The following is a 15,266-nucleotide window of genomic DNA, read 5'->3' as shown; positions in this document are numbered from 1 at the left end:
TCTATCAGACTTCAAAACTTTGTACAAAGCAGACAAGTACCCTCAACTCCATGCTACAGACAGGGACAGTAAGCCAATGAAACAAAACAATTTAACGATTACCCCCAGCCACTGCCAGTGCTGGGAATGAACCAAAGGCTCAGGAAGCTTAAGATAGAAGACATAAAAATGTAAACATACAAGAGAGTCTTTACGGATCCATGTAGGTAAAAAAAAATAATAAAATTCATAAAAGATGACTAATTAAGAATTTAAAAGAGGAAAAAAAAGAAGCAAGTCAGGTAAGTCCAAATTCAGAGGAAGACCATTCAATGGTGAGTAACCCAGCAATTAAGGCTGGTGCAGAATTTGATGTACACACCCTTAGCACGGGGGGTGGACATAAGAGGTGAAATGAGAAGAAAGTTTTTTTAATCTACTACAAATGCAAATCCCAAAAGTCTCAAAGGGTTTTGAACATAACAGGCTATCATTCTCATTCCTTCTGCTCCATACACTTCACCTGAACACTTTATACCACTTTTTCTTGTTTTTCCAACTTATACTTCCTCTGTGCTTCTTTCATTCTTTCTTGCACTCAAATTTCATTCAGTTGAAAACATTAGTGTGGCAGCAGCTATTAAAGTTCCTTACTTTTCTATTTTTTGCTAATTCTGTTATGTTTTATACTTTTTACAGTTCCTTTATGTCTTTATATCCAGTTATTTTTCTTTCTTTTTTTTTTTTTAAGAAAAAAAATACACAGATACTCAGGTTGCTATTTTTAAAGGTGTTTACTGACAGTACGACCATAAATCAAACTGGCAATCGTCTAGCACTAGGAATTTAAGCCTTTTCAGTTTCTCTGACAATCTTATTCTTCAACTTTCAAGTGCCCTGATAAGTCACCACACTGATCTCTTTTTTTAAGCATGAATACACCATGCTTTTGCAACCTCCACATGCACACAATGAATAGAAGGCAATCACCTGAGCCTTTTGTAAAGCAAGGTAGTATACCTTAAAGGACATACACTGTTCTTCTATGTTTAAACCAAAGAAATTAGAACATTTTCTGAAGTTTCCCTTTCACTAAAGTACTCCCAAACAAAGGAAAAAGAAAACATACACAGAAAGTACACAAAAGCCACTATCAGCCTTTACCACAAAAATATGGTGTTAGACTTGAGGAATAAAGGAGAAGGTATACTAAGAGAGCAAGTACATATATTTACTTGTACTCATAACTCAATCACAGCTAGTGGAAGGAACAATTGTCTGCAGAATGATCAGATCTCAGGACAACTGGGAAGAGGCAATATGCCTCTACAGAAAGGCCCTGAAAATTCCTGCCAGATTTGGGTAACTGTCTTGGACATCCTCCTAGGATTCTTTCTGGTGGAAATGATCCCTGAGTAATTTTCTAAGGGATGTTGAGTATTAAAAGTCTACTAGCTTTTGACTGGATTCTCCCGAAGGCTCAACAATCAGTGTTATATTCTTTTGCTCTACCCTGTCACAGATCCTAAGTGCAAAGGTTTTTTTGTAGGGTCAGGGTAGGGATTAATAGATACAGATGCTCCTCACACAGAAGAAAAGAAAAACATGCAGAAAGAACTGTCTGTTTTTCACTAAAAATATGTTCCTGCACAGCTGTATCTGAGGAAATGCTGATACGGAAACAACTAACAATAAATCAGAATTGATCTCTCACTCAAGTAATATAAATGAGACAAGCATGACTTTGAGCTTTTAAAAGTAATTCTGAGCTGCAACATATTTCTGCTGCAAAAATAAAAAGTCAGGCTGTCTAAATAATTGAATATCAGTAGTCCCATGGTAATGTTGCTCTAAGAAATATCATCTCTTCCAAGTTCTTGTCTAGACTTCTCTAGCATACAACTGACTTTTTACTCTCTATATTATGCTAAAAGAATCATTTTCAGAACTTAATTTTAGCTCAGAGTAGTATTCCACAGCCAGTAGCATTTTACCCATTTAGAATTATACACCTCTTAATTTTGAGAACCTTAAAATGTTCTGCATTTAACATCCAAAGAGTTAAGCCTTCCTATATTAACTACCTAATCCCAAAGTAGCACATTATGGATCAAAACTGATCAGTGGCGTATAAGTTTAGCCATTTTAGTCAATTTTGTATTTGTCATTTTACCTATTCCTATACCCTGGGGTCCCTTGATATCTCCTAGCTATCTCCACCTCACACATCTGGATTATATCTCAATTTGGTCAGTGTGCTACACATACTGAAATAAGAGTTTCTGTATATGGCTTGCCATACTTGAAATGTACATTAGAAAAAAAACTAATAATGTATACTCGCACATCGTAACTTCCCTTACAGGCTTCAAATCTGTTCTGAGTGGTAATCATACCAATTTTACTGAAAGGTAAATCGAAGCATAAAGCAATTATGTGACTTACTCAAAGCCACTTGGGAATTCTGTAACAAAATGGAACCAAACTCAAACAGTCCATGGCATCCATCCGCTAGGGATAACACAGCACTGACAGGACACTCATGCTTTTCTGTAGGGGCAGCTGGAAATACAGTAGGATAGTCCACAGCATCTCACATGGCTCCAGACACTTCTGTTTTGCATACTTGGGCATAAAGTGAGGTGCATACTTCTGTTTATGAACTGGAATTGCTTCCTAGACATCCTAAATGAACTCCATTTTACTAAACAGACAACACACTTTCCAAAACTAAGATAATTTTTCATCATTCAGGTAGTGTTTGTAAGTTAGACTTCCTCATTTGCTGTAGAAATCTTCTAGAAATGAAAGTGGACTGAGAAATAGCCTTTTCTGGTGATTACAATACAGGAGGGTGCCTAGCCAATCTGAAGTCTTCAGAGACTTTTTTGGCAATAGAAGTTTTTCAATTGTATGTCTTGGAGTTTTATCTATTTCAAATACTTCTCTTCCTTCTGTTGAATTTCTAATAGATACTGCAAGCCTTTGACTCCACGTCCAGAATCCTCATGCCAAATTAGACTTTGAAAGAATCTTAGGTTTAACTATTTAAGATGATAATGTAAACACAACTTCTTTGCTTGGTTTTCCATTTAGGCTCACGTACTTCAGGTGAACTGAAACTATACACAGAAACCAATGGTCAAATGAAAATAGAAAATGTCACAAATTCTAGTTCTTCATGGAATCATCTTTGCTCAGTTCTGCTTAATGTAGGACCCATTGACCATACAGTGGGAATGTCTGTATTTCAACCAGTTGACAAGTTTAGAGACATTTTGTAGCTTGGGTTCCAATTGGAACTTCACTGTTCAATGGAGAGTTTCAGGTGTTTTTGGAGCATCCCCTCTGCATGACCATGTTCAAGGTAGCCTTCTCAGCCCATGATAATTTATGTTAGCAACGTCATGGAACCACTCTAATTGTCTTCTAACCTCCTTCAGTCCTTGTTCCACCAGCTACCATTGATAGGTCATCCTTTACTTGACAATAAATAGCATCATACATTTTGGAAATTATCTTGTCTAGAGTTTTTAAATTTATTTTTCCAAAATTCTTGCAGCAGCTGTACAGTGAAATATCTTTGTATGTTTAGGTAATTTATATTCTCTGTTAGCTTCCTTAGTAAGACAAGTGCCAGTTATATCAATTATATCTTAATTAATAATGAAATGTATGAGCAGAATTATGCAGTCTTCACTACTATGTTCACAGTTCACCGTTATGTCACTGCATCATTACTGCACATGTGGAAACAACTTGCTGGACTCTGGTCTATCATTATAAAATTAGCTTTCAAGATTTGAATGTGTAAGATATTAGAAAATACTTCTCTTCTAGTAAATTTCTTCTGCAGTGTAGCACTAATTCATTCTTAAAGAATAACATTTTCTCCTTTGAAGTAGAGTGTACATTATTCAGAGAAAAACAAAAGAGAGAAAGAAATAGCATATCTTTACCCTCCGCACATCTTTGCCAAATGTTTCGCTGTAGCTAGTGCCCAGTATTTCAAATTGAACATAGGGGTTGGCTCCATCTTCTCTGAACTCCATTACACCAGTAAGCCCAGTTATATGGCCCTAAGGAAATAAGTTTCACAAATTTTAGAACAAATTTGCCTTTATAAACACTCCTCTTCATTAAAGGTATGCCAAATCTGCTTTGAAAATGATGTTTGCAGTGAACTTAAATGTGACAATTATATGTTCTTCAACAGCTCAAACATAGTACCAGACAGAAGACTTTTTTTTTTCTTTTTCTTTGGAGAAAATTACTTTAATGCTAACACAACCAACTGGATACTGCGGAAAAAAATTCCATCAGGTCTTCATCGTTCACAAAGACAGACCCCAAAGAAAAGGAGGAGGACCTTGGTGGACCATGAGACAACAGCTCTTTCCATGTAACTAAGGGCAGCAGGCTCAGTTCTGGGGCTGAATGCAAAGGCATGAACTCCAAATACAAAAGAAAGAGTGTGCCTGCTGTGCTTCCATGAGAGGCATGAAGAAAAGACACAATTTTAAATATTATTAAAATCTCTCTGTGAAGTATCACAAAGTTTGATTTTGGGTCTGTAGCAAAGGAGCTTGAAATAACACTAAAGTTTGAATTGATTTAGCAACAAAGGATGGCATCATTAGGACTGGTCAGAACATAACATAACACTTGATCAAATTGCAACAGGGTTTTTTTCCAAATAATTGCTGAAGGTAGTATAGTAAAAAAATGATTATTTTTTTCACTAGTATTTGTGATCAAATAACTTTCATACAAGAAGTTACCACGCATCTGCAAAGCCACAGTACTGTCCATATTTGAGTAATTCAACATGCTGCAAGACAGTGTAACTGTTAGTGACTACTTAGCTAAATCAGAAGCCTTTTGCTCTGGGCTACAAATAGATACTTACCAACGCTTAGTTAACTTACAAAGCTAGTTGAGCTGTAGCAAACGGAACATAAGTCCTAAACCTTATCGTTGGTTGGCCCCTCAAGCTCCTTAAATCCTTGTGGGGAAATTATTCTGATGCATGCACACATCAATTTGTATTACTATTCCTAATCATACTACATCCACAAAAGGTAGCTATGAGAACAACAGAAGTAGAACACACACCACTGGAGTAACATTGCAGTGTGTAATTTGTTTGTAATAAATCATTTGCTTGTTTAATAGCTGTAGATCACTCCTGGTAGTTGTAAATCACTTTCTTGTAATAAATCAAAGAAAAGTTGAATAGAGGTCAAAAACCTCTTAAAAAGCTAATCTTGAGTAGAAATGAAGCAACTCTTTCAATTGCTCACACAACTGTGGTTTGTCCATTCTCACCTTCTTAATAGTCTCTAGCATGGATCGTCCTCCATTCCAAGGTTTGGTGGATTTCCTCATGCAGTTCAGACTTGCCATGCTGTGCCATTTCCTGTCCTCCAGTTTTCTGTGGAAAGCATTGGCCAGCATCAGCACACTGTCGTACAGGTACAGGTTGGAAACCTGCAAACAGTAAGAAGAATGAGCCTCTTTGTTTATTTGAGCATCCTTTTGAAGAAACTGTAAAAACAAGCAAGCGAACAAAACGAAACAAAACAAGATGTAAGTAAAAACTAAAAGCTGGATATGTTTAGTGTGTTCAACAGTCAAGGCAATTCAGACAAAAACCCACTTCTTTCCTGCTTGGTGCCTGGGCCTTTCTGGCCAAGAGACTCTGGTACTTTTGCATTGCTTGTGCACTACCTACACTACTGCAATGCAGTGCTGTAAAGACGTAAGAGATCGGAGTTCAAATACAAACTCAAGCTAAAGAAGTAGTACAGCTATCTATCAATGAAAGACAAGGATTGCCACTTTGTCAGTCCTTTCAGCAAGGAGAAAGAGAACGGAATTAAGCTGTTCTTTTTGTTCATTTGAGCAATCTCCTTGGAAATTTCTGGCACAGCAAAATATAATACTATTGCAACTCTTTAGAACAGAGAGAGAAGAAATGACAGTATTATTTTGGTCTTATCATTTCACTCCACCAAATAGACAGGAGACTGGTTACTATTCTACTTCCTCTGGAACTATTGATTTTAGCCTCCTTATTCTTCAATTTACATGAGAGAGAAAGAAAACAATAATTGATGACAGAGGCTCTAGTAAGAACACCACAGTAGTAATGCTCAACTATGCATTTAATTTTTCAAACCAAGACATGGCCAGCAATACAAGATCAGATCTCTAATATGCAGCGGTGCCCACCACAAGTGGTAAAGCTTTAGCAGTGGAAGTTGGCTGAGAGAAATTATTTAAAAAAAAAAATTCAATACTCTCCACCTGTTTCCAGAGTTCACATGCACTCTTTTTCAAACCTATGCACAGATTCATGGGTATTCATTTGCTCTTTACTAAACTCAAATCTCCAGTTAGCATCAGTTGCCAGATACAGCTTTTTTTTTTTTATTATTATTATTAAAAAGATATTCTCCTAGCTGAAGGCTTTTCTTACGATGATCCGTGGATTTGCCATTTATCTTTTGGATTTCTCTAATTCACCATAGAAAATGGTGCCTGGAGATGAGGAAAGGGCTAGATGTGGAAGTTAATGCAGCTGCATACTTCCTATAAAAGTGTCACTCGGCTGTGAAAGCTTAAACATATATTACTGTTGCATCATTGGCTCCAAATAAACTTCTGATACCTTAAGATCCTGATCTTCAGAACAAAATGTTTCATGTTGCATAATCTGGAGTTTGACATAAACTGAGAACCTAAGCACTTTGAAAAATCTTCTAGTATAAGTAAATCTGAACAGAAAATACATAAGCAAAAATCAATTTTTAAAGAATCAAAATAAGAAAATACACAAAAAAGAGGTTGAGGATACACACGTTTAAGTGATTAAACATAAAAAGGGATCTTAATGCAAAAATAATGCAAAATGTATGAGATAGTATCACTGAGAATCTCTCCCCCATCTGGCATTGCCATCTTCTTTCCCTTCTTTTCTTTCCAGCCTTCCTGAACAAGCAGTCCACATTCCTATTTGCTATTTTATCTAGTTAAGCCTTTTCCTTTTAAAAGAGCTTCCAAAGCAGCTAATTTGCAGATTTCCTCTCCTTTTAAGAAAAGTAAGTAGTTGAAGAGTTAATAAGAGTCCAACAACTCAGTCTCTTCTGCTTAGTTGCATTTGTCTCTCTACTCTGCAAATGTTTTCCAAACAACTTTTAAATAAAGCTACCAGGTGAATTCTTACTATTCAACAGGGCACTTCTCTCCTGTGCTAAGCTACTCTCCACAAAAAAAAAAAAAAAAAAACCTAAACAAAAAACCCACTCAAAAACCAAAACCCCAAACCCACAAAAGAAACCATCCCAAACCACACACCACAAAACCCACTTGCTTAGAACTAGATTTTACAAGCATATGGAAAAATGCCATTTCTTATGTGCCATCCTGATCCTCTTTGCTCCCTATTTAATTTGATTTTACACCCTCACTTTTAACTGACAACTCATTGTCTGTTGCCTTGGAACTGCCACAATTCAGAAATGCTTTGCATTTTCTCAGTTTGGCACTGCTCTTTTTCAGTTCTGGAAAACTGCAGCCTTGTTCCCAAAAACAATTTGCTTGGTTTTCTAGCAGACAGCTCTCAGGCAAAATATAAGATATACTTGGCTACACTGCATTTCTTCTCTTACTACTTTTTATGCTCTTAGAGAAGCCACCACAGTTCTGCATGTATAATGGACTGAAAGCTTGAGAGAACTGCTTTTGAGGATCTTAGCCTACATGACCATTCATCCAACTCAAATTATCTTATGCTGTAGAGCAAAACAAAATAATACCATGTCTGCCAACCTAATCCTCATAGTTCAGTTAGACCCATAATGGATTTCGTATCACTATTGTTTCATTATTTTCTTCTGAAAGGATGATATAAACTGAGTGACACCAAGAAAGGGTCTGCACAAGAGTTTTCCAGTACTTGTGTCCTTCTGTCATACATCTGGAGATATGTACCAAGGCACAAGAAAATGTTGCCAAGAACACAGCAAGTTACTTTTTGCCATGGAAAGAATATACTTCATGTCCTGATGTACACACTTACTGATATTCTGCCATTCCAGTTCTCTTTACTGAAAGACTCATCCAAAACGTGAGTATATGGTACTTTTTAATCAGCAAAATTCCTTTTTTTTTCATATAATCATACTCTGAGTATTTACTCCAGTAAAAATGTATGCATACATTACTACATTTTACCTTCTACTCACTGAAGAGCCACTTTGCCTAATCCCAAACAGGAACTAGCTTTATGCTAGAAAACAGAATTATGTTATCTAATCTGATGCCTGAGTAGTGCTGTTGCGTGTGTTGCTGAACAGTCAATTCCTTCAATACCTACAATAAAATATATTATGAAATTACCAATAAGTATACTTTTGTCTTCATTTTTCTAATTTATTTATGCAGTAGAAAAGTAAGAATACTTAAATGCCTCAAATATGTTCCCTCTTCTCAAAATAATATTCACTTTCTACCTGAATGCATTACTAAGTATGTATTTTTTTGTAGAAAAAAGTTACCTAAAACGAGACACAGAAATTCTGGCTTGAACTCACAATAAACACAAGACTATAATAATTTCCTTTATTTTCTATTATATTCATTTTAATACAGCAAAATCTCAGAATATGTATTAGATTGTATTTGCAACATGAGTAGTGTAATTCTGTAATGTCCAGAATAGCAGTGCTGTGAAAAGAAAAGGGGTTCAGTGGACAATGGCTGTATGCACTTGTTACAGCAACTGCGCATATATTTTAATTTTCAGCTAACTATCAAACTCCCTCTGAATATAAACATGACCACTGAAAGGGAATTTGAGAGATACCTGAGGGATCAACTATACTCTTTTTCCATCAGTGCTGTCAGAGGCATGAGAAAACAGTGAATTGAAAAATTAGTCTTCAGGTAGCATTCAGAATTGGTAGCAAAACAAGAGAGAAGTAAAAACAAGGCAATGTACTTGGCTATTTTGGATTTGCCAAGCTCTGATGCATTTATTTCCCCTATTTATATATTCACAGGGGGTACAGAGGAGGAAAGAACATGTATCTGCCTGCAAGGATTCCCCTTCATATAACCAAAAATTACTAGATTAGAACAAAGTGTTTAATTTTTGTCCTGTTTGGAGGAAGAAACAATAATTTTCAGCTCCTCTTTCATTTATTGCAGAGAACTGTAAGAGCTGGAGGTATTGACTGAAATGGTTTTTGATCTATCTGCTGTAAGGATGATAGTAACTGTTTCACGAATATATTAAAGAGTATGCCTTGTACATGAGTAATTTTAGGCATGTTCTGGTATATCTTCTGCAAATCATTCCAGACTTTATGAACCTTTATTTCTCAATGAAGAAAAACCCCACCATAAACTAGTAGAGCAGAAAAATTTTAAACAAGAATGGAAATCTCTCCCTATCACATTGTTAAATGTCATGTTATAGAGGGTTTTATGTGAATTCCATGAGATTTTCCAGAGTGATTTACTTTTAAAGTTCTATATGAAGATAGCTTTTAGCTCCTTTGGAGGCACTAATCAGAGACAAGTGCTCTTCTGGGGAGACCAAAAAGCCACAAAGACTGACCCCATGTTCTGAGTTGCCAGCAGAGCCAGAAGTCTATCCAGACAAGACCGCTGAAGAGGCCAGTTGGGAAGACAAGCTGACACAAGATGCCACATGCTTCAAAAGCTCATTCCCAAGCTGGGCATCTGTACCCTGCTGTTGCCAAAACCACCTTGTGAGTGGCTGCAGCAGTCAGCTCCAAGGATGAAGCAGATGGAAGAGGAGCTCAGACCGAGCACAGCCTGCCAGCAGCAGCAATGCTTGCTGCCTAGGGAGTGATGTTACCGTGCTTGCGTGTGCACGCACCAGCACTCCCTAAAAACGTGTTTCAACTTTCAGAGTTCAAGTGCTGCCAAACGCAGCTCCGCACTCGTGTCTCTAATGACAGGATGCATCCTACCAGAAATGAAGATCAAGATGGTTTACTTATGGTATAAGGCCATGCTAACAAGGATATTGTTAGAGTGGAGAGACTGAAAATCTGACCTATTTAATTTTCTTAAATTAGTTTGCAGAGCCCATTGTGAGACTTTGCATGAATGCCTGTGTTTTAAATACATGCTTCGCTGCTCATGGAGAACAAAATTGCAGCCAGCAGTCTGGCATTCATGAGAAAACCAGAGTCAAAAAGCAAACATTCATTAAAGACTCAAATGTTAGCTTCAAACTTCCAAAGGGCTACTTATTATCACTGAGGCAAATAAAAGCCTGAATAAAATTTTCGTAAAATCACAGAAAAACAGAACTCAATTGTATATTTATTCAAGTCTTCTGACAGTAAGGAATCTAACTGGTGTATGAATTAGGGCTTTGCCCATTCTAGTTTTAAGTATCTCAAACAATGGTGCTTCCAAAGACTTCTTTGGAAGACTGCACTCTCAAAATCTTTTTTTTTTTTTTTTTTTTTTTTTTTAATTGATAAGCAGCTTTACTTTCCTTTTTGATTTTTGTTCCCTTTTGACTTATTCACACATCTCACATCACTTCTCCCTGCCTACATTTTCTATTCTTTCAATGCTCACTGTCCTTCAGCTACTTACTATGAGTATTTATCATAATTATGAGTGTTTCTTACTCAGTATGTTTTATAACAACATGTTAACAATAATACAAGGCCTGGATTACCCCGTAATGCTCAAGCTTGTTAGCTGCAGGCATTGGCTTTGCTCACTAAATGTCTCAAGAATTTGGCACATCTAACACTGTCCAGGGAAAGTCTAGGAGGAGATATTTGATAAAGAAAACTGAACACGACTAAAAGTCAGACAGGAGGACAAGAGGTAATATTGGAATTGCAAAATGGAGTATAAGATTATAATTTTACCCTACACCATTTATAAACAAATATAGGTCCAAATTAGGTTTCAGTGGCAATAAAAAATTAAAAATGGAGGTACTGACCCTTTCTTCTAGCCACTATTGTCCACTCCCTGATAGAGCATAGAATAAAAATTCAATGAACTAATTTTACTAATAGAGAACTCCAGCAATCAAAATAGTTAATCTGAGCAGAGAGAAAAAGCTCGCTCCAGAACATAACTGGGGTTCTAGCCTTCATAGTGCTCACAAATTCCCACATGGCCAGAGGACACCTGTTGTTATTTGGGGATTTTTAACCAATTCTTCTCCTAATGCACCTTGTATAAAAGACATGTCACCAGGCTTCAGGGAACGATCATGTCATGCAGTGGGCAGTAAAGTCAGTTCAAGGATACTTTTCATTCATGTGGTTCTCAAAAACAGTTTCACCATGGCCGAACATCTGGCCAAAAGTCCAAATTAAACTTTGCTAAAGAGACAGGCAAATATAGGTTTGTAATGAAAACAAAAATGTGGCTCATCAGTCCTTTATAGGAAAAAGTCTATGTTTTATTAAGGCTTAATCAATATTTACTGCCCCCAGTAGCACTTAACAACCGTGTAATAACAGCAGTGTAAATAAGTCAGATGAGAGTAAGACTATTTAGTTGGACAAAACTGCAGGATCTGGACCTTAAGTTTAGGCAGCCAAACACAACTCCAAAAAATAACTCTACTTACAGTAGTTAAATTGCAGTCATTCATGAAGAGAAGACAGTTCATAAATAAAAATACAGCTCTCTAGGAGCAACTGCTAAGAGACGCCTACAAAGACATCTGATGGTCAAGTCTTTGAAGAATGAAATTTTTACAGAGGGAGAAGAGTAGCTGCTTCAACAAATACCCTCCCACATTTCTCAACATCTTCTCTTCAAATACGTCAAAGCAATGCCCGGAATAGCTCTTCAGCAGAGAGGTTGGTCTCTGAATCCTGTGAGGAATAACCTCATTAATTTTGTGACACAGTTTTCTGGGATTTTCTTTTTGTCTTTTTAATCTTACTATATATTTTGGACCATGCTAAGTGTTTTCAAATACACTGTGTTGCTGTAATATGCTTTAACGTAAATAGAATCTCACATAGATTGACTATATAAATGGTAAATATGGGAAGAAATAAACTGCAATGGGAATTACATTTCTAAAGAGAAATCTTTCTTCAAAAACATAAACAGGAAAAAAATTGATTTTGAGATTATGAATACATCACAAATAACCGGATTAAAAAAAAAAAAAAAAAAAAGATCTTCATCAAAAATCAAGTTTGTAGACAGACTTCAAAACTAATACTTAAAGAGGAAGATTTTGGGAAAAAAAAATAAACAAACAGGTTATACTTTAAAATTTATTCAAACTGACTCTGTGAGACTATGCTTGAAATAATCTAAACAGTTGAACAGCAGTGATCCCGATAAACACCATTCAAATCCCATGCAGGGGTACATATTAGGTCTATCTAGGACTAAGTAGATTTAACTATAAATCCTGAAGTGTTTCAGTATTGTCTCTCTGGGAGATGCAATACTGACAACACTGATGGCCCAACCCACAGGATACTCATCACCAATGGAATACAGCAAGTTGTAGACCGTCTCTTCTCCACTTACAAAAAAGTAAGAGAGATGGACACAGAAAATCATATATGAAGAATAAGAGATAAATGTAGTCCTCTGAACTCAAATAAAATGACCAAGACAGGAAACTTTAAAAAGCTTTTTCTCCAGTTGAAGCAGAAACCCAGCTGGGTATATTATACGTGCAAGAAATAAGGGCATGAGCAAAATTTTGACAAGTGGGTTGATGGAATAAGATTGGATTTCCACAAAGCATTCAGAACAGATGAGTTTTTGGATGAGCTTGCAGAACAGCCTGATCTTTAAAAGCCTTGTCAGAATGCCAAACTGGGATGATCACCCACTGAAAAACAACTTTCCAAGATATGCTACTAAAGACACTGAGAACAAAATGATTCCAAAAAGATTTTCATTAATTTAGCCAGAACAAAGTTAATAATCCATGATGTAAATGTTTCTTTCTTTACTAGCTTGTTAAAAATGCTAAATTCGCCTCTATAAAGATCTTACAGCTAGAGGCTGACAGAGATTAGCTTATTCTTCTTCAAAGTTATTAAATAAATAATTAACCAACAATGGCTGGTAAGTTACCTTGACTACAAAGAATTATTAATACGAGATTGCCCAAGGGAGAATGAGCCAGGGATTTCCAAACTGTGGTGTTAATCAAACTACTTCAAAGCAACACAAGGACTCGGTGCTGACAGGCAGTCACTGCCTCTGGTGGATTCATGCAGCCTGACATGGAGCTGGGAGCTACTGCAGCCGCTGGCAACAGGGGTAATTTAGTGATGTACGTCTGTACAGTAAAAGGTCAAAACTATTTTTTAAGTAAGAAAAAGGAAACAGAAGATTGCAAGTACCTGAATTGCAGGACCATTAATAACATGTCAGTCATACTTGGAAATTAATATGAGCTGTGTGCCCACAAGGTGTTACGTAAGATGTTTTGGCAAAGCCTATGAAAAAAATGCAGCTACAGAATGCTTCAGATATAACTGCACATGCTAAAAGCATCCTATATTCAATCCGTAGAAACTTAAAGATAACACAAGATATACTGGGGGCAGCTACTTTGAGAGATCTCACATGTTGTCCTTCACCTTTTATGATATTTCATTCCAGTGTGGCTGGACATGTTAGTTATAGAATCAACTTCCAAAAGGCAAACTTAATATTACCACAGTCCTTTCTATCTCTTTCTTTTTTTCTCTAAGAATGTAGAGAAGGAACTAATGGATGAAGTATAACATTATTGCTCCATACTCTTGAAGACAGTTTCTAAGGTGGTGTATTACTCCTGGACGATAGAAACTGAGATTTTGGTGTCTGCAGCCACAACTTTTTAGTAGGGCACAAATAAGTAAAATAAACATCCCCATTCATGTTCCTTGGAAAACCTACTTGCTACTCTTCCTGAGAATCTCCCTACCTCTCCTGGTTTCCCATAAGCCTCACACCTTGCTCTCCAGAGGCTCTTCCAAGCCAGCACATGAGTTCCCTCTGGAAGGACCCCTCGCCCCACATCGCATTCCTGACCAGGCTGCAGTGGCCCAGGCTACCAACAGCCCTCTCCCCATGGCCCAACCAAGCCCTTTCCAGACTCAGTCTAACACGCAATACCCGCGCTTGCCAACTCACAAGCTCAGACGTTGTATCCTCATTCAATCCATCTCAGGTTAAGACTAAACTTGCAATAAAAAGGTTCTAATCAAGTTTATATTCTCAGCCTCACTAAGGTTTTCAGCTTTATCCAACAGCTTCAACAGTAATACAAATGAGATTCTTAAGGAAACCAGAAACACATGGAGTCTCATTGAAAGTCCAATACCTGTGTTTCTAAATTATTGTGATATCCTTGGAAATAAGCACCTAAAAATATATTTAAAATACTGCAAGAAAAATTCTGATATCTGGGATAAATCGTCAAGAAATCTTGAGATGCTGCTTACACCAGAGACAAATCTGTTACCAAAATCTACAACTTGAACTAGTAGTGCATATTTCACACACTCGGACAATTATCAGCTGCTAGAGACTTCTGAGACTATTGAAATGGGACAGATTGAATACATCAGCTGGATTCAGTCCATTTAACTAAATATGAAATGTTCCATAGCCCAATACCTATCAGAGTTCTATTCTCCCCCCAGATTAACTCTTTCACAACAGGTGTCTCATAGGCACAAATATAAGCAAGCAGTAACACTGCAAGACTATGATAGCACAACTTTTTCTTTTTTTCAAATATAAAAATATTCTTAAGAGAATGAAATATGCAAAATCAGCTCTGAATTAGTGCAACCACTTGCTGGTACTTTATGGACATAGCATCACGTCTAAAGCACCCGGTCCTGGGAAATAAAATAAATAAATCAGTCAGGGAAAGCTGACCAACATTACATGCTCAGATGTATCTGTACTCATTTTATTCTTCCTCTGAGGTAATACAGTCACAGAAAACTCTCTCATGTCAAATTCCTATGATGGACTTTTCTGCTGGGCACTGCTACTGACCTGCAGCATCTGAAGATAGCCTTCTTGTGGATCGCACAGCAGTGATGATATTCGGTGATTGTTCCTCATGCATCTCTGATTGTTGTCCCTTGACAGAGGGAAAATTTGCCGGATAACTGTCATCCTCCCCAGAGCACTATGTACCAACTCTAATATTTCATTATCAGTGATTTCCTGTGAATGGAGACACAGTTTTTTAAAAACATATATTTGTCCAGACATTGTATATATTC

General features: G+C 36.8%; 1 protein-coding gene across 5 annotated transcripts in view; it reads right to left on the bottom strand.

Annotated features, from left to right (window-relative positions):
* The window catches only part of GRID1 (glutamate ionotropic receptor delta type subunit 1), a 546,772-nt gene that overhangs the window by 100,394 nt on the left and 431,112 nt on the right, over positions 1-15,266 (bottom strand). For all 5 annotated transcript variants that reach the window (XM_042786743.1, XM_042786724.1, XM_042786731.1 and 2 more), the window contains 3 exons: positions 15,034-15,207; positions 5,308-5,469; positions 3,939-4,058 (listed from right to left, as the gene is read on the bottom strand). In XM_042786743.1, the coding sequence (XP_042642677.1) occupies positions 3,939-4,058; positions 5,308-5,469; positions 15,034-15,207 (456 nt within the window). The remainder of the gene's footprint in view (positions 1-3,938; positions 4,059-5,307; positions 5,470-15,033; positions 15,208-15,266) is intronic.

Source organism: Tyto alba, unplaced genomic scaffold, assembly GCF_018691265.1.
Source record: "Tyto alba isolate M040663 unplaced genomic scaffold, T.alba_DEE_v4.0 Super-Scaffold_1, whole genome shotgun sequence".
In the NCBI taxonomy this organism is placed as follows: Eukaryota; Metazoa; Chordata; class Aves; order Strigiformes; family Tytonidae; genus Tyto; species Tyto alba.
This window is presented reverse-complemented; position numbering and strand designations above follow the sequence as displayed.